Here is an 18596-nt window from a genome sequence, read left to right on the forward strand (position 1 = left end):
CCAATAGGATAAACATAATTTTCCCCGAAAATTACCGCACCAACAATCGCGGATTTACGAATTGTACGTTTATAATCGTATTAAATTGTTATTACCACTGCCTCCGTGAGTGTGCCCTTTCGAGCTGAAGCAGTGAGTGATGGCAACTCTTTCTGTCCACATTTTATCCAGTGAAGGTGACTTCGAAACTGAAAGACGTTTGTTCTCCTCCTGGAAAGCCCCCATGATAGGGGACATCTGCATGTTCCTCATGTTTAGGCTTGAGACCATAGAGCGGAGTACGGACTATTGCTTGCTATGCCGCCACTCTTGTTGGTTGGTTTAAGTCATGTCGCTAAAATACAGCTATCTGGTTGGCTAGTTTGAGTCACATGGCTAGAATTCATCTCTCTCGTTGGCTTGATCGCAGGCGTATTTCCGCTGCTTCAAGTGATAATGCTAGCAGCATCGTGTATAATATTCATATGTAACTTTAAGTTTTCGTATAAGTGTGTTTAACTAATAATAACCTTATTCCACGTTGTAGAACTTTTAATAGTCTTCACCTCTCCGAAACCTCTCCACCTCCCTAAAACCTTGCGTCCTATAAGTAAACCATTTATTTTCAAGTCTGCAGTAAGAGACGATACTACATTTTCTGACCAACTAACAAGACGATAATTCGTTTTGGCAAATACGTTTATCGAAATTCATTGCAGAATAATAAGTCTTAACCTAATATGGTGGTATTATCATGGTGACCTCATCACCCTTCATAGTAATAATCTCTCCAGGGCTGCCTTCGATAATTCATTATTGCCAACTTCGTTAAAGCATTAAGATAACTCCGTACTAGACCTGCACTGCAATAATTGCTGTTTTACGGATAAGATTATCAGTTTGATAAACTGTTTATTAAGACTGTGATTAGCTTCTTCTGACTCTTAAATATACCGCAAATTAGATTTGTTCAGAGAGATTTGTCTTTCTACTAATGTCCTTGTTTATTGCTTACCGTTGACGGTCGATATACTGCAGTATAGGTTAAAGGTTGAGAGAATAGCGAGACCATGTGTGGATGTAAATCCTGCTGGATACAGTAAGTACCTTATTTCTCTCTTCAAATGTTTGTTTTTACTCCGCAAAACTACGTCTTAATTTGTTATTACTCGGTAGATAAGTGGACATTTTTTTTTACACAAGCTTCCATTCACGGGATAGCCAGTTACCTGGCAACGCCCGCTCATGATGCACTTCTCCAAGCTCACACAAGTGTCAGCAAGGAGGAAGATATTCATGCATTTCTGCACGAGGAGCCCATCACAGCTACCAACAATTAATTGTTATTATTACTGAGCGGAAAGCTATGACGCGTCTCAGACCATTTGTTGTTGGGACCAGATTTGGTGGCAGTACCAGGGTCCACTAATGAACTTTCTGTATAGTTAGTAATTACTCATTAGTGTTTATTAATTGCTAATGAGTTCAGTATAATTACTTAATTACTGGAACTTTCTTTTAATTGTCTTCTACTTCTGGGATACTTTATAGGGAGTGTTCTGGGGATATGTTAGTGAGAATACCTTGTAGATCTTTAAATTTCTAAAGTGCGTTGATGTTTAAATGATCTATACTAACATTGCAATGAATCCATGCATAAGCGTTTACTGAGGACTGTTAGACAGTAAACTATAAAATGCCCTGTTTTGTTTGTCTAGTTTGGGTTTATCGAAGAAAGTCTTTTAACCTGAAAACTTTATTTTTTCTTTCACCTACAAAAAAACTTTAAAAACAGAAAAAAATTCCTACGGAAATGAATGGTGTAAAATTGGGGGACGGCGTCTAATCGGGACTTGTAAAAAGCAGACGGATTGCACTACTTTTGTAAATCGTATTAATTCATGCTGGATCACTACGTCGGCGACCTTCTGAAGTAGTGAGAGATGACAACACCAACACCATGACAGCACCATGGCAACACCCTCCACGCGCTCCCCTCTCCACATCTCATCCACTTGAGATGATATTGAAAGACACTCCCTCTCGCCTTGGAAAGTCCCTCATCATGTTGATGCTTCCGGGCATAGGGCGGACTTTTGCTTGCTTTGCCAACCCTCTGATTGGTTATTTTAAGTCATGAATTTATACAATACAGATCTCTCGTTGGTCAGACCTTTATAGTTCTACAGCTTCAAGTTGAGGACCAGCACATCGTGAATAACATTCGGATGATACTGTGCGAGTTCTCGAATTGTGTCTAACCACTTTTCCATATTCCTTGCCTAGGAGCTTTACTTGTGATACTCTTCACCTCTCCTCACCTCTTGACATTTCAAGAGAAAACATACTTTGTAGCCTTCAAAAAATATTATTCTAATTTTATCATCACATTATATAACGGACAATGTTCAGCTCACTGACTAACGATACGATAAATCATTTGTATTTTAAGTTACATAAAAATTCTAAATACCATATAATATATTAGGGCTCCAGTATAGACTCTGGCGTGATGGGTAAAGAAACTGCATTTTTTCTTTGGGGGGTAATTGATAACAATATATTTGATTTAATACACATTCACATTTTACGAGTTTAACAGTTCATGTTTAAACTTTAAAAACAGTTAACTGCTCTCCTGTAATTCAACCCGTCTTCTAGCATCATACAAGCGTTGAACGGGTAGAGCTCTTTTATTAGGCTGCCGTATATTCTGGGCGCTTTTCTTGTGAAGCTTCTAATCTAGTGTATTATTTGTTCTCCTGAATCTCATCGGCAGACTACATTACTTTTGTTTTTCATCTCATTGACTGTTCCATTAATTTAGCACTCTGGTGTAATCAGTACCAATCAAACACGGATGTTTTCGCTTGTTATCTGATAATCGTGTCGGCACACTGCCAGTAAAACGTTTCCCCTAACCGTCGGAGATGCTTTCTCGACCAGGCACCTTTGTTCGTAAACCAGCGAAGTCTAAGCTCTGATTTATATTTTGAATTCCATTACGTCAATTTACGTGCACAGATCATGGTCTCCGTCAGACACATCTTGAAAGTAATTTAGATAGTGACGTAGACTGATAGACTGGTATACAGGATATATTTCAATGGACGTGACAGGGTCTCAGGGAGACCTTTGTACTGGTCTATAATGGAGCTTTTGTAGGTGACACTGTAAGAGGGACCGAGCAGGTCTGGTCAGGGGTAGGAAATCTCCATATGTTAATCAGATTGTTAAAAACCTCTCAAATTAACAGTTAACCAGCTCTGTGATACACCCCTGCACATTGTGTTATAGTGAGGGTGGTTAGGGTGGTTAGGAGGGTTTCCATGGTGATTGGTGCTGCATGTTCTTAATTCTCAGTTATACTTTACACCTTAAACTTTTGGTCCCTTAAACGCGCTTGTACCATAACTTTCATCTAACTGGTGCTAAATTTACGAAACATTTGTAAAGTCAAAAGAGGGTTAAGGGTCTTGTCTTAATATTTCAGAACCAAATTAATAGGCGAAAAATTTAAAAAATAATCACGTTCACAGTAAACAAAACTAAAATATAAAAATGGTAAAATTTACAGTCGATTTAATATCGGAACAAACTTTAGAACCTAACTTTCGCCGACGTAATTGTGTGTTGAAGCCAAATCAAAATGGCCCTGTTATTACCTACACCAGAATGTTCTGTATCCAGCAAATCTCTGATATTATCCTATCTAAGATTAGCGGCAGAGAGTATTATATTAAAAGCAGCAAAGTTTAGGCAGATCGTCATTAATTCCTCCAGCTTCTATTTACTAGTAACTAGTTCTACAGTCTTCAGCAATGAAACGCTACTGTAATCCGTTCCGTTAATTCTTAAGTCCAATAAGAATCTAAGTGCCGTCCTTATTTTATTATCTAAGATGAACCTAGGAAGGATATGATGACTGATGTTCGGATTAATCGTGCAGCTGGATGTATTTATACAAGCTGTCCGCACCAGTCACCAGCTAGTTAGACCTCACGATCAGTTAACTCTTTTCATTTTGTGATTTCCATTTTTTTTTTCAGATGAAGAATCTTCTTATGATTTCATATTGAGAAATGAGGATGGTTGTAATTTTCAAGTTTTTGTTGCTAATTCATGATCTCATGAAAGAGAACTGCTCTCAGTCGAACCAGGTTTTCAAGTGCACTGAATAAATGGTCGCACAATCATTTTCCATTCTCCGGCTCTGCCGACGGAATAAAAGATGGTGGTGATTCGACTCTCTTTTGCTAGAATGCTCGAATACATCTTTATTGAATTACCTGATATTAACCCTTTGATCGGTCTACACCTTTTGTCAGGTTTAATTGTATTTTTTTAATACCTGCACACATCCATTCACCTAACTTAAGCAACAAAAGCTGGCTCAGCTTTGGTTGTGTAAAACTTGTACTTAATACTTTGATATCATTGTAATAGTTCTCTCTGATTATTGTTTACCTGACTCACCATTCGGGTGCAGTCCCTTGTAATTTGTTTCCGCTTTCTTGGAAAGTTGTCCAACTTTTATAAAAAACACCGTGATCTAATCAGGATCCTGAGTATGAATATTTATATATATTTATATTGTTAGTCAGCCACAACTGTCAGTAAAACAACGCGTTGACTTCAAATGTCCGTAGAATATACCTTTACAGTCATCCTCAAATTATTTGTAATATAGTAGTGTTGAAAGTATTAATTATTATTATTATTCATATATAATATATATATATATAAATATGATGGCAACTGCAGGGAGGCAGTTTTGCCGCTCCAACAAACATATCATGGTTAATGTCATTCTCTTAATACTTATACCCTGCTGTATTATAAACCAAATATCATAGTGAATAAAAAGTGAAGATTCAGAATGAGGCGTGGAAAATGCCCATACTGACTAAGATGACCAGTTTAGCGCGAATTTCTGAATAGTTTAAAGATTGAAGCCATGATAACACTAGTTAACGTAATAGACGCTAGTAATAAACGCTAGAAATGAAATCTAGTAATAAACACGTACAGTACCTGGTCTCCGTTTTTAATATTTTACACACCGAGCGGCGAACACTAATCTAAGCAGTATATCTACTCTCTAGGCGGGATTGTAAAAACAGATTAGTCAAAACACGCACACAGTACAAAAAAACTAAGTTGACCTATATTAATGGTTTATGACGAATAAACCAATTAACAGCTAAGCGCCGGCCAGAAATAAATGTAAAAACCAATATCATGTATATCAAAAAGTAATTCGAGTTATAAACCTTGGTCCACTAGGTCGAGTAGGTAGAAATTAGAATAGGTCGAGTAGGTCGAGTAAACAGATTTTGAAGAGCTGGTCGTTGGACGATGTAACCAATGTGAGCAAGATTAGCCTAAACACTTCATAGTAAATGCCTAGTCCATGGGATACATCGCCACCTCCTGCCTCACTGTCTTGATTTATACGGGCATTAAAAGCAAAGTTAGTTCACAATGCAGTCTAGTTCACAGACTAGTTTTCTTGAAATATTAACATAAAATTATCATAATTTTCAATTGTGTGTGTAAGGTAATCGCCCCAGAATTGCTATATGGGCATTTGGCATTGTCCCACACCACATTTCATGCTATAAATCATGTCAAATTATTCAAATGCTCCTAAACCCTAGCCCACAAGATAGGGTAGAATCACGGGCCATTTTCCATTTGTCAAGTGTGGTGAGTTAATAAGTCGTGTAGGTACGATCCTCAGCTTACAAAACATTCTCAGTTCGCACCTTGGTTTACGTTTCTGTCTTTCAATTGGACAATGGTATTTTCAGTTACTCGTTCATTTGTGTCAGTGTCCCGTGCTTATTGTATGCTCTTCATATTCACGATGCACGTGTCCCTGAAACAGCAACAGATCCCTTGGCACTCACCCTTAATCGGCCTTTTAGCATGAGCTTCCACTATGTCATTGAGCAGCAAGATAGTCGAAACGTATGATCTGCACATATTCCCTTTTGTATAGTATAAAAATGGAACAGTTAAATTACATAATACCTTGTATATGTCGTTCTCCACAACCTTTTGATACTTGCTGAACTCTGTAAGTATAAGATGAATTTCGATAGCGAAGTATGTATCATGGGCATGCAAGCAATCATGCGAGCATAGCATCGAGCTAATACATTGTCTCTCCAACAGCTACAGCTAGGATACGCTATAATCTGTTGAATGTCGACATGCATTGTAGGAATAGCTTATATCCACAATGCGTAATCAGCTACAATAGCTACTCCTGGTCATAGTATGTTAAATATGTTTGATTGCCACAACGAAATGGTATTGGCGATTATAGTAATTATAGCTATTATAGCTATTACAGCAACAACACAGTGGCTCGTATAGATAGGAAGTATTAAGTAATACCAGAAACACTAGCCGAGCTATGGAATCTGGATTGTATAATAACGCTTTTGTCGATAGATATGAAAGTTTCCTGAATGAAAAGTGACATTTGAGCAGTAGATGTTTTCAGCGAGCACGACGATCTGACTACCGCTACAATGGGTCTGTTCACTTTGAAGTGAGTATAATCAATGTATGGCTTTGTTTTTATAATCGGCCTACAATGCTGTATAATCAGTATGTTTAGCACGAAATATTTGGGCGACAATAAAATAAAGTCACGTGGAGATTCTCAATTTATTACCTGATACGTAGTGGTATGAATATAATTCTCTTTATAGTATTAAATATTATACCGTCTCGCGAGTTCGATTTTATAGCTGCACACATTGTTGCTGGATTTCATCTTTTTAATTTGATAAAGACATGAACGGTTCGAACGTCGGCACTTTGCTGATGATTAGCGAACAGAGAAAATCCTACGTTAGCCCCAGACTTGCACATCACCGGAAAGTCTCGCCTGTGCCGAACCCGCGGCGCTCTAAAAAACAGATTAAAAAGCAGCTTATGCCGCTGCCAGAGAAGAGAGACCCATCCTGCTCGCTGGATGAGGAGGACTATGGAGGATATGATATCCCTGAAGCTAATGAAGGCGTCCATCATATGGGTCACAAAAGATCGCTCACACAAAGAGTGTCCACTTTCTTCAGGAGGTAAAGTGTACTCTTTAATCTCTGTACTGCTTTAGTTGTGTCTACCGTGAAATTATCTGTGTTCAACAGATACATGCTCCACTATGTTACTCCACCTATTATACCAAAATAAAGTTGACTGTTTTTGTCGTCGCACCGCCTGTGTGCCGATGGCACAACTAGAGATTATACACTAACAAAAGATTTAAAATTTGGATGTGGTATTATTTCTAAAATATTGATGTATTCTTACTGTTCTGCTCTCCCACAGCATTCTATGGCAACAATTATTCGTCCACAGAACAATGCACACTTTATCGGCAAATAGGTACAATGCCGACCGGCTATACTAGCCGGCTGTTACGGTAACAGCCTTCTAACAGCCGTTATAATAGCCGGTTAATACTCAATAGCCATAACAAAACACAAATAAGCGTTAGCTGGCCGGCTGTTATGGTAACAGCCCTCCAACAGCTGGTTATACGGGGGTTCGTTCATGTTCTATCCCCTTTTTCTGATAATTTCAGAGTTTTAGAAATCACCACCTTTTTAAAATCAGAGTTTGTACATTTTAATTGGACACCAACCTGGAGTAGATAATTTAAGCGAGAGAATTTTAAGAAATAATCACGAGAATATTCAAATGGAATAATTGATGATGGGCATGAAATAAGAAGCGTCTGTTCTCAGGGAAATTAACCGCCTATTGAAGAGGAAACCCAAAGGATGCACGCATAGGGAGCTTGTAACAATGTAACATGTTGTAGCATGCAATGAATAATGCTGGATTTTATTGTAACAGTGTTAAGGAACTCCCGGGTTTCATCGCTATATCTACTTATCTAGGAAGTTCTTGTGATGTGATGTGATGAGGGAATGTGCTCTGTAGAGGTTAGGGAGAGTAGTGGTACGGTAAAACTAAAAGTACGCCGATTAAAATAGGTGATGTACAGCAAGATACAAAATACAAGGGCAGGTCTCTCCCGCAAGTTGGGATGGCCTGAGGTGCTTATCTCCTTTTCGGTAACCCTAAGCCAAGACACTATAATATAGCTGTGATTTGGTACAGCTTCGGCTGGTGATACACTGTGTATCATACACACTCCCTGGCTCGTAGGACTAACCCCCCTAACTAAAAAGTTCAAAACCTTCAACATATCTCCAATTTTAATAATGTCAACACTTCAAATTTAATAAACGCATAGCGCCACATCGTCTTTGTATTTTGATAAAATGTTTTTGCCGGTCTCCAACGCAAAAGCTATTAGTATTATTCACTGTTTTTGTCCATTTTTTAATGAAAGTCTTTCCAAGCAGTACATACCTACGACTATTGAATGAATATAGAATAAATGTCTCGAATCTTCTCAAAAGAATGTAAGCATCTTAAATATTGCAATTTAGATGGGATGCCGTAACACAGATAAGTCCAAAAATTACAAGGAAGATGAAACTAAGGTTATATTTATCCTAATCGATAAAGTCAACACCATTGGCGCAATAAAGTAAAAAGAAACATCTTAATCTGCAAAATCACATACCTTAATAATCAATTCCAGAGCTAGACAAAGCTTATCAAACATATAAACATGATTCATTCCATCAATTTAAGACATTTTGTAATTTGTTATGAAAATTTTATATAATCTCTTGTTATATTTTTTTGTATTTTGTAAACTGCTCTCACTGTTTGACTTTCATGGTTTATTTATTACTTGAACATTGAACAATTAATTTGTATTTTAAGGCTGTGTGATAGACACTACGTTTATTAATCTCAGGTACTATATTAAAGGTGACTAGCCTGCAGTCGTCTGTCATGGCTGGTATACTGCAAGATAGTTTATCTTTAATGAAATTAGTGCTAGTAATGCAACTTTAATTTGTTCAACAAAGAAAACATGATTTTGTATTTTAAACGTTTACAAAATAACAAAGTTACAAATGTACAGCCAATCGAACAAACATATAAAATATGCCGAAATGTATATTATGTGCTAAAAAGCGTGGGTCAGTGATACAAGTACAGAGGACAATTTTCAAAGCAGAAGTTATATGGCCACCCAAACTCTCAATAACATCACCTCCACCTAGGAATAAAATAATGAATAGAAAAATATTGTATCATGTAATTATAATATTAATCATACATATACTGATCAGTGTGCTAGATTCATTGAATCCAATAGACCACGAAGTGTCAATTGACCAAATGCTTCCTTCCTGCACGCTTTTCACTAATTCTATCAGGACAGATCCATACATCTTTGTGGGTCTCAACTAGCCTCAGTCTCCCTGTTTTCATCAGAATCTGATTAACTGCTGTAGAGCTCGGGACGATGATCTTGACTGGTCGGATAGCCGTACCTGGACTCTTCCAATCGACTCTTGACGCTGATCTCCTCCAAAACAGCGGTTACCACAGTTACCACGGTTACCACCAAAACAGTGGTTACCACAGCTGGAATCTATTCTTCGTCCTTTTCTTCTTTCAACCGAAACACAATCAGGTTCCTGCTGCTGTCCTCCTCTGCAGCCACACTCTTTATAACTTTCTTCAACGTTTACTACTGCAGACCGTACTACCAGTACCACTTGCACTGTTCTTTTGTACAGCTGCACCCCTGAATTGAAAAGTAGGACCCCTAAATTAGGGGCCCCTAATAAGCATATATATTGGTAGAGGCGTGGTGCCTACTACAAGCAATGCGATCTATAACACTCATGCTTTACTGCCCGGAGAGACCTACTTTAGGTACACACCGTTACACATCAGGTCATATTATCCAGATCGCATCTGTTCATAGATGGGTCCTGGTGTTCCGATGATATTATGATGTAATTGGTGTGCACCGAACTTGTATTTGGAAGTATTATGACTGTTTATGGTGTTGTCACGGGGTTTTATCCCTTTATTTGTCTTATGTTGTATAGAGTAGCTAAATATGTCTTGTTGTAATTTTTATGCACATAGCATATTATATATAGAATTTTCAGCTTAGCTTCCATGGGAGCCCCTTCGTGTGGTACTTGACCCACTAGAAACTTGGGCATAGCTCTCACAGAAATCCCCGTAGGCTAAGCTTAAAGCATTGGTACGACCTTTTTTGTATATTTCTATCTTTTTTGTGTATTACCACGCTTCTATAATGCCTTGTTTGCTGTGACATATAAATGGTTCTGTAATTATCTACAGACATTTTGTACGTTGGGATATAATGACTGTGTCTTGTTTGGTGTGACACAATATGTGTATCATATTTTGTGAACCCGTTGGTAAGGTTGAAACTTGAAGCAGCGCACGACCTTTTTGCATATTTCTCTATTTTTTGTGTATTACCACGCTTCTATTATTATATGTTTTATTTGGTTTGACACAAAAGTTTTGTAATTATCTACAAATATTTTGTATGTTGAATTATTATTTCTTGTGTGGTGTGACATGATATGTTTATTTTATTTTTTGGACCTGGTTGGCTGGTGTGTTTCAGGCGCACTGAAGCATACAGCCCACTTCAGTGCACAATTGAGAGGCAGTCTCCGTCCATCCTTTTTCAGTGGAACCTGAGGGCTGCCACTCCCTGACCCCCATAGCACTGAAGATATCATCATATGGTGTTGAGATCTCTACGTGTTTTGTATGGTTCATTGGACACGTTAGCAAACATACCTATGGTAGACCTTAACTGCAGCCAAGCAAGGAAGGGCGTAGCACGGCCGATCTCACCCATCATGTGTAATGTGTATAAACCCCTTCGCACGATGTCGTTCTATCTTCTTCTACTATTGAGTCGATTGACAGAAAGATTCAATAGACAGACAGGCAGGAGTGCCACTATTGATTTATTGCCGCACTTTAGCACCATTGGCCGATATTTTTTCCGTACCGTCATTTTTTTTATGCAAAGCACAATTATGTTTAACCATCATTATTAACCATGTTAACCTGTCGCTATTACTAAAACACAGGCCCATCCACTGGTTTCATTATGTGGAGGGAGTGAGTTGTGAATTACCGTTAAATGTATCGCAGAGAGTATCCTTTGGAGATGGGAAATATAGGATATAAACCGGTGAAAACAAGAAAATATTTAATGCACGAAAGGTAAAATCAGAAAAACTGTGATGGTGATGAGTCTTGACGTAAAATGATTAGATCACTAGTCAAAAATCCAAAATTATTATTAGCGCATTTCTATTTTCGTACTAAAACAGTTGTCAAGATGTTTTTACAATGAATTAAACATTACATTAAAATTGCCAGTCATGCCCACACTGAACATCCCACATTGTCATCTCAAGACACGGCACCTCAAGACACGGCATCTCAAGACACGGCATCTCAAGTCACGGCATCTCAAGTCACGGCATTGAGAGAAAGAATGCTGGTATAGCCGGACGTATAATGAATTGAAGGTCATTCGTCAAGAATTTAATTATTCTTCATGAATGTAGACCATTATCCCTAACTTTAGTCTAAATGATCACCAAACCCGAAATAATCCCAGAAATAGGTGGTAGAATTAGATCAAAAAGAGAAGATATGACAATATTGTCATTGATTAAGTACAATTGAAATTGTCCAATTAAGAAGAAGATTTGCGTCCTCTCCCATAATCATATCTTTTGTTACGACTCAACCTCAACCTCTCCGTACATGAGTCACAATACTATATCCTTATCGGTGATAATTTGGACGAATATTTTCATCCAGTAATGGTCCACACTGTTACTTCGTGTATCCCATACAACACTCCCTTCATTTGACAGCAGATTGTCATCATTTCGATTGAATACTATCTAGCCGAGTATTGCCTCCAAACACTGTCTAGCCAACATCAAACATGGTCACCGCACCTGGTGTGCTCCAGACGCTTTCTCAGTCTTGCTATTTTCTCTCCTGTTTTATTTATCCTGTTACATATATTCACTTCGAGATAAACCAGGCCATCCACTGTTTCATATGTGGAGGTGGTTGTATACGTAATGTATGCAGGATTATCTTTGAATGAAATATAGGATAAACCGGGAAAAGAAATGATTATGCACGAAGGTAAATCAAAAACTGTGATGTGATGGTCTTACTAAAGATTGATCTATCAAATCCAATATATTAGCGCTTTTATTTTATAAATGTCAGATGTTTACAAGATTACTTCTAATGCCAGTCTGCCCCATGAACTCTCCAATTGTCACTCAAGACACGGCATTCAGACACGCATTAAACACGCACTCAATACGCACTCAATTCAGGCATTTGAGGAAGAATGCATTTATCGACGTTATTATGAATGAAGTCATTCGTCAAATAATTATTCTTCATGAAGTAGACTTATCCCTAACTTTAGTCTAATGTATCACCAACCACGATAACCAGAATAGGTGTAGAATAGATCAAAAGAAAGATAACAATATAACATCCTGTAACTCAGTTCTTAGAAGGACAGATTGTTTTTTGAATTGAAGCTTAAAGTTATTCCAGCACCCGTCAAAATTTTACAACAAATCCCTGATACTTGGGGCGATTTTCTGGTCCTTTACCAATTCCATACGAGATTAAAAGTTTGGTGTTTAACTGTAACCAGGGAAGAAACAAGTCTGCTTTATAAAATCTATTCTAACACAAATGGGTAAAGGAACAATAGCATGGCACAAATCAATTCATATTGATACTCAAATTATGACACCTTTTATATTTTGCTATTGATCATGACATCAGAGAGTTCCTAATTCACCACACATGACAAATTTAGCAACCACAAACAAATTTCGCACTTCGACAGATATTTTAATATGTAAGGGGTAACCTTGACCTTACGAGGGGATTACTCGCCTGGAAATGTGGGCCGGGCCGTAAGAGTGACTCTGACGGTCAGACCCGAATCTTCAGGCGAATAAACGTCATAAAAATACGTCATATTCCGTTGTTGTACGATATCCTAGATAGTTATAAAAAAATTGTGGTTTCAACCATTATGGTTTTCGAGAAAATTGCAAGTTTAGTTCTGGTTAGTTCTTGGTTAGTACTGATCAGCGGACTACATAATTTCCTTTTCTTATTGGATAACGTTATCAGCCTGACATGGCACAATATTCAACCTCGTCTCGATATCACCTGCACGTCGGTTATATAAGCGGATTATGATAATCAAATGCTTGTTTATAGTTCCTAGATCTAAGTATAACTATAAGGTTTCAGAGCTGCAGTCCGTCTGTTTGCAGTCTTTAAATAGTACGTCAAAAAGTTTTGTCATTAGGTCATTGTTGCCATATTTCGATTTGCTTTGAAATTAGTAATAGTATAGATAGCTTCTTTTTTTTTACTTTTAAAATTAAAGCAGTGTTGGACATGGTTTTTGAGCTCGTTCGTATCTATATTCTTTTGCATCTAAATTCCTTACGATATTTCACTCGGTGTTCTTAGGCTCGAAAAAAAAACATAAATCCTAGCCAGATTATTTAGTCACTATTATTGAATTACTGGCCCGCTTGCATACATTAAATGTTTCTTGTTGCACCAAACTAGAATGACTCATGGTAGAAAGCCGGTACGCTAGGGGCCCAATATGCACCTCCTTAGGCTTATTTTATAGCGTATATTGAGCAGATTAAGACTGAGTTTCCCGTGTTAAAATTACAAAATATCAGGATTAAATAAAAGTGAATTACGTATTCTGTATAACTTTTTGTACTTAAATATTCGTCTCCGCGTGTTTGTCTCAATTTTACCTTTTCGAAAAGTACCCACTTATTATACTTTATTGACATTCTAATTTTTCACTCCGAAGACGTTTTCGCAATAGTTCCTGCGCGCGTCGACGCGCAAAATCATATATTGTTATCACTTTATTCCAGCGCTTACTACGAAAACTTTAAACAGTCATAACTCAACAAGCTTTACTCCGTTTAGGCTCATATTTTTGCAAAAAATAGACAATGATGTGTTCCTTCTGCTCCTACACAGCATAAATAAATTTACTTGATTGGCTGCCAAAGTTCTAGGCTGCCAAAGTTAAATCGTGTATTTATATAAAACGTGACTGATGCCTCATTTTTATTAGGCCTCACATGGCTGGTAGTTTATTTACGTGGGTACTTTTAATTTATAACAGAGACCTTAACTTCTCAATATATGGCACCTTACGTGAGGGTATCATGAGGCGCTAATGTGTCAAGTTGAGCAGGACCGTTTTATTCATGGAAAATATTTGTTGATACTGATCATTTTCGTAATTAAATTCGGTTGACCAACAATAATTAAGTTACTAAGTATCATTGTAAGAGCCAAATTATCGTTCATTTGCAGGGCCATTTGGAGCCGTGGTGTCCTTTACTTCGAAGTTTTGTTTTCCTAATCCAGAGCTGGATAATTGGAAAATCGTCAATTAAAAGTGGGATATTGGAATTGTTTTTAGTTGGTAATTGGGGTCAATCATTATCATCTAATACAATTCGAAACCCATCTTATGGTCGGAACACATCAAAGTTATAATATAAGAATATATCTCGGATACTTGGGTGGGAAAATATAAAAATGTTGCTGATACTCGGACGGAATAATATAGTCTGTGTATAGACACTAGACAGTGCACGACAAGTCGCATTTACGTTTTGTTTTGTTTCCTTGCATTTACTACAAGTAACAGTGACATGGACCAAGGATGTAGAAGCTTCCGCTTTAAATCATTTGTTTATTTCCTTTTGTTGAGATTTTCAGCTGGACACTGGACAGCCGCTTTTAGAGAAATCATCGAGTTTTTTTGGCATCGTCCGTCCATTTTCTCATTTTATAACGTAGCGCACTTCTTCAGAATTATACTGACTAGCGACGTTATTTTGTGTATCTACTGTCGATATATTCAGTGATATTGTAGTGATGGTATAATTTGATTAAACTTTGCCAAACGTTGTAGGCAATTCAATGCAACGATAATTGAAATCTGATCGCTAAAATCTTTATCTATCTTTAGTTTGTTCTGTCGAAACAATCTATTTTTCACACAGGCCCCTTTTGGCCTGGGTATCTGTTAACAAACAAGAAGATTGTTAAACCTCAAAATAATTTTACTTTAAGCCCCGGAAAATTAGAAGATAATTCTTTAATACCGTCTTTCATTCCAGTTCACCCGGGGGCTAAGTGTTAAGAGGTTTTCTCCTTTGAGGATTTATCAAAGAGCAGTCTTTAAGAAGTAATATAAGCATATACAGCCACACAAGCATCTTTAAATTTACAATGACGTACGATTACAAAGAGCCTATATTACTTCACTTTTACTGTTATTGTGAGATCTAACTTATTGTCTTATTGTTGAGCAATTTTGTTGTCTGAAACTACGTCAATCTACAGTGTATTTACTTTTTGTCCCTCACCGACACCAATGCAAGGCGCATGGCAATCAATGAGAGAAATCCCTTCTTTTACCTAAATGAAAAAGGTCTGATTAAAAAACAACACAGATTTAGATTTTAGACTTGATCCTAGGCCGGTACCAATCTTGAGGAGTCTTCTTTTGTTTAATATAAAGATGGCGTAAGTGTGTAAATGAATAAAAGCTCAGACTTAAAATGGATAAAATTGGACAGATAAATAGAGCCGGAGGGTAGGAAGAGGGCAATCCTTAGCTATAAATTTATAAAGTTATTTCAAAATGAATAAATGTGGGTCGCGGTCAATTTTTCAATCAAGTTTGTGTTAAATAACTTTTAAAATTTGCTAAATTTCAAAATAAAGTTAAAAATTTTAGCATTTCATGTCAAAATTTGCGCTAAACTTCAAAATCGAAAAATTACTTTAGCGGAAGCCGAAAGGTGTGCTTGTAGGTTCATACACACTATTTCAAAGAATTGATTATTAAAAAACATGTAGTTGTACCAGATCATTCGTGTTTGTCGTAGGGTGTCACAAATTTTTGAACATGGTCAAATCGTCCAGCGTCAATCTTTCAGCTGTTGAATATCCAATTAAAGGCAATTAGGTGGCATTGTGTCCCTGATATGCTTTACGTGATGAGTGATGAGACACACGTTAATGATGGGCTACTTTTTGGAATGGCAAGAGTTATGTAGTGTTCAACACTTGAACCTCCCTGAATAGGGTTGTATACACCTACCACCTCCACACTGTTGCTATATTGTCGTGTTTAATGATATTTTGCCCTGTTTTGTATCTATTGAAAATGTTTCGTCTTTTGAATAGTGCTGCGTCGCATGCAGTGCATTTAACATGCTCAATAAATCAGTTTTTTTCCGTATTAGCCAGTCATCAGTTAGCTTGCTGTTCCGTTTATGAGGTGTTCCTTTATATCAGTGATAATCTATAAGGCGGTGAACATATCACCAAGCACGAAAACTGTGGGAGGGGTTAATTGAACGGAGAATATGCTTTTAGCACCCCAAATATTTATAAAGTTTTACCTTGTAGTGAAATTCCGAGAAAATTAAAGCCAAATTGCGTTTGGTTAGGGCAAACTAACATGGACTTGAACTTTAACAAAATATTACACGAAATTAATAAACCCAAATTATTGCTGTATAAGCTATTGTTGATAACATATTGTTTGCAACATATTGTTGATAACATATTGTTTGCAACATATTGTTTGCTTGACCGTCTTTTTATCGGCCATTTTGCGTCAGATTGCCAGATTACAGCTCTCTGATCAGTTTATCCGAGTCACGTGACTTGAATACAGCTCTGTGATTGGTCACGTGACTACTAAACCATTGCTGATAAGGTATGGCGAGCACGGCGGTTTACTACACAGGCGGGAAGGTTGGTCAGAACAACGCGCTGGGACACAATAACAACAACAACTTACCACGGAGTGCCTCTCAGCCTTATCTGCCAGCTAACAAATCATCTCTTCATGAGGATCTGATGCCTTCTATCAGGTTCTTATCACTTTTTATAATTCTAATCAGCTATATTACCCATATATGTACACCTTCTTATCAAGCATCAACTGTTTAACTTACACATGCTATATTCATCGATATTTTACACAGGTCAACCTAGGTTATTGCCATGTTACATGTCAAGTGTCAACGTGGCCATTCTTTATGAAGCTGTCTAATTAATAACAGCCTTGTGTGTTTGGTAATGATGGTCAGCTGAAATGCTATTGTGTAAAAGAACCGGCTACGATCATCTCGCCGCGTGGATTCGAGCATTACTGTAACTGTTATTTAGTTTTTGTCAGTTTTTGTACCTACCATCTGATGCGCAATGGTACGTTGTGTGTGTCAGTACAGATATTATGAATGGGAGTCGGTGTCATGACGACTATCCATCAAGAGTAGAATAGCAATCCTCAAAACCTGCTAAATTTTTATGATTTTCGTCAGACCGTTTCGAGAACTTTCGATTTTCCTATTTATCAAGCTCTCCTCCTTATAGTTATACTTCAAGAAACACATCTCGTATAGTTTTCAAAATACGGCTCTCTGGTAATTGGCTGTTAAGTCCAAAATATATTTCATTTAATCATTTCAATATTAGATATATGAAATGGTAAAATGGAATAATTAACAATTTTTGCGGATTCTGGTGAATGAAATTGCATGTAATTTATTGTAGTGCAAGGACCTTCCATCTTAGACAGGGGGATCTCTTATTATAAGGTTCAGCGAGTAAGATCTGGTAAAATACCACTGGGTAATAATATGAGACTCCATGACTGTATGATTCTTACTGAACCCTTATAAAAGTGGAGTCTGCCAGTTCTCTGAATCTTATAGCACTGCTTGCAGCTCTACCAGGCACATACCAGTGGTGTTAGTGTCAACTACATTACAAGACATATTTATGGCGGCCTAATTTGCGACGACCGAAATTTTGGCGGTCCGAAAATATGGCGAAATTGAACAAAAACCGTCAAATTTCGGACGTCACAGAAAATAAGGGTATTTTTCATCATTTTTTGTGACAGTAAGCAGTAAGGAAATTTCTGAAATTCGGTAAAATCTTGTAGGTTTATAACCCAAGCAGTAAGGAAATTTCTGAAATTCGGTAAAATCTTGTAGGTTTACAACCTACCAGGACGAGTTGGACTCGTCGACGGTCCAATATATGGAACAGATATTTTACGAGTATCACCCGTTAAGTAAAATCATGTTCAAACTTAGTCTGTATTAAGACTGTAAGACTTTCATGTTAGCACATACATGTACCTATTTTAATGCAAATTTAAACTGTATTGCTTGACATTCAATTCGTCATTGGTGTGGTGATAATTTGTCCCAAGATGCCAGAATTTATTTATTTATTTTACTTGATATTACTTTTTAGAAACAAAATAAAGCAGTGAAGGCACAGTCATTGAAATAAGCTAAAAGATAATGCGACGGATTCTATTACGACGACCGAAATTTTGGCGGTCCGAAAATATGGCGAAATTTTCAGAAAACCGCCACATTTCGTACGTTATAAATATGTCTTGTAAGGTACCTGCACGATCTCAGGTCACTTTCTAATGATATTCTCTTTGCAAAGATGGAAGGTGGTTTGTTTGTTAGGTAACCTCAGCGGCGGTGCCATACACT

General features: G+C 37.3%; 2 protein-coding genes across 3 annotated transcripts in view; both read left to right on the forward strand.

The window, feature by feature from the left end:
- The window catches only part of LOC134819642 (potassium voltage-gated channel subfamily A member 2-like), a 114442-nt gene that overhangs the window by 61221 nt on the left and 34625 nt on the right, over positions 1-18596 (forward strand). The window contains exon 2 of one of the 2 annotated variants that reach the window (XM_063829694.1): positions 16790-16946. In XM_063829694.1, coding sequence (XP_063685764.1) covers positions 16792-16946 — 155 coding nt within the window. In that variant the 5' untranslated portion in view covers positions 16790-16791. Of the gene's footprint in view, positions 1-856; positions 1079-16789; positions 16947-18596 lie in introns of those variants that run through there. The other variant, XM_063829695.1, reaches the window with a different exon arrangement.
- LOC134819648 (potassium voltage-gated channel subfamily A member 6-like) overlaps positions 6446-18596 on the forward strand; it is a 38348-nt gene continuing 26197 nt past the window's right edge. The window contains exon 1 of the mRNA XM_063829706.1: positions 6446-6541. Within this exon, the coding sequence (XP_063685776.1) occupies positions 6522-6541 (20 nt within the window). The 5' untranslated portion in view covers positions 6446-6521. The remainder of the gene's footprint in view (positions 6542-18596) is intronic.

This window comes from Bolinopsis microptera, chromosome 8 (genome assembly GCF_026151205.1).
Source record: "Bolinopsis microptera isolate Bmic1 chromosome 8, MBARI_Bmic_1.0, whole genome shotgun sequence".
Classification (NCBI taxonomy): Eukaryota; Metazoa; Ctenophora; class Tentaculata; order Lobata; family Bolinopsidae; genus Bolinopsis; species Bolinopsis microptera.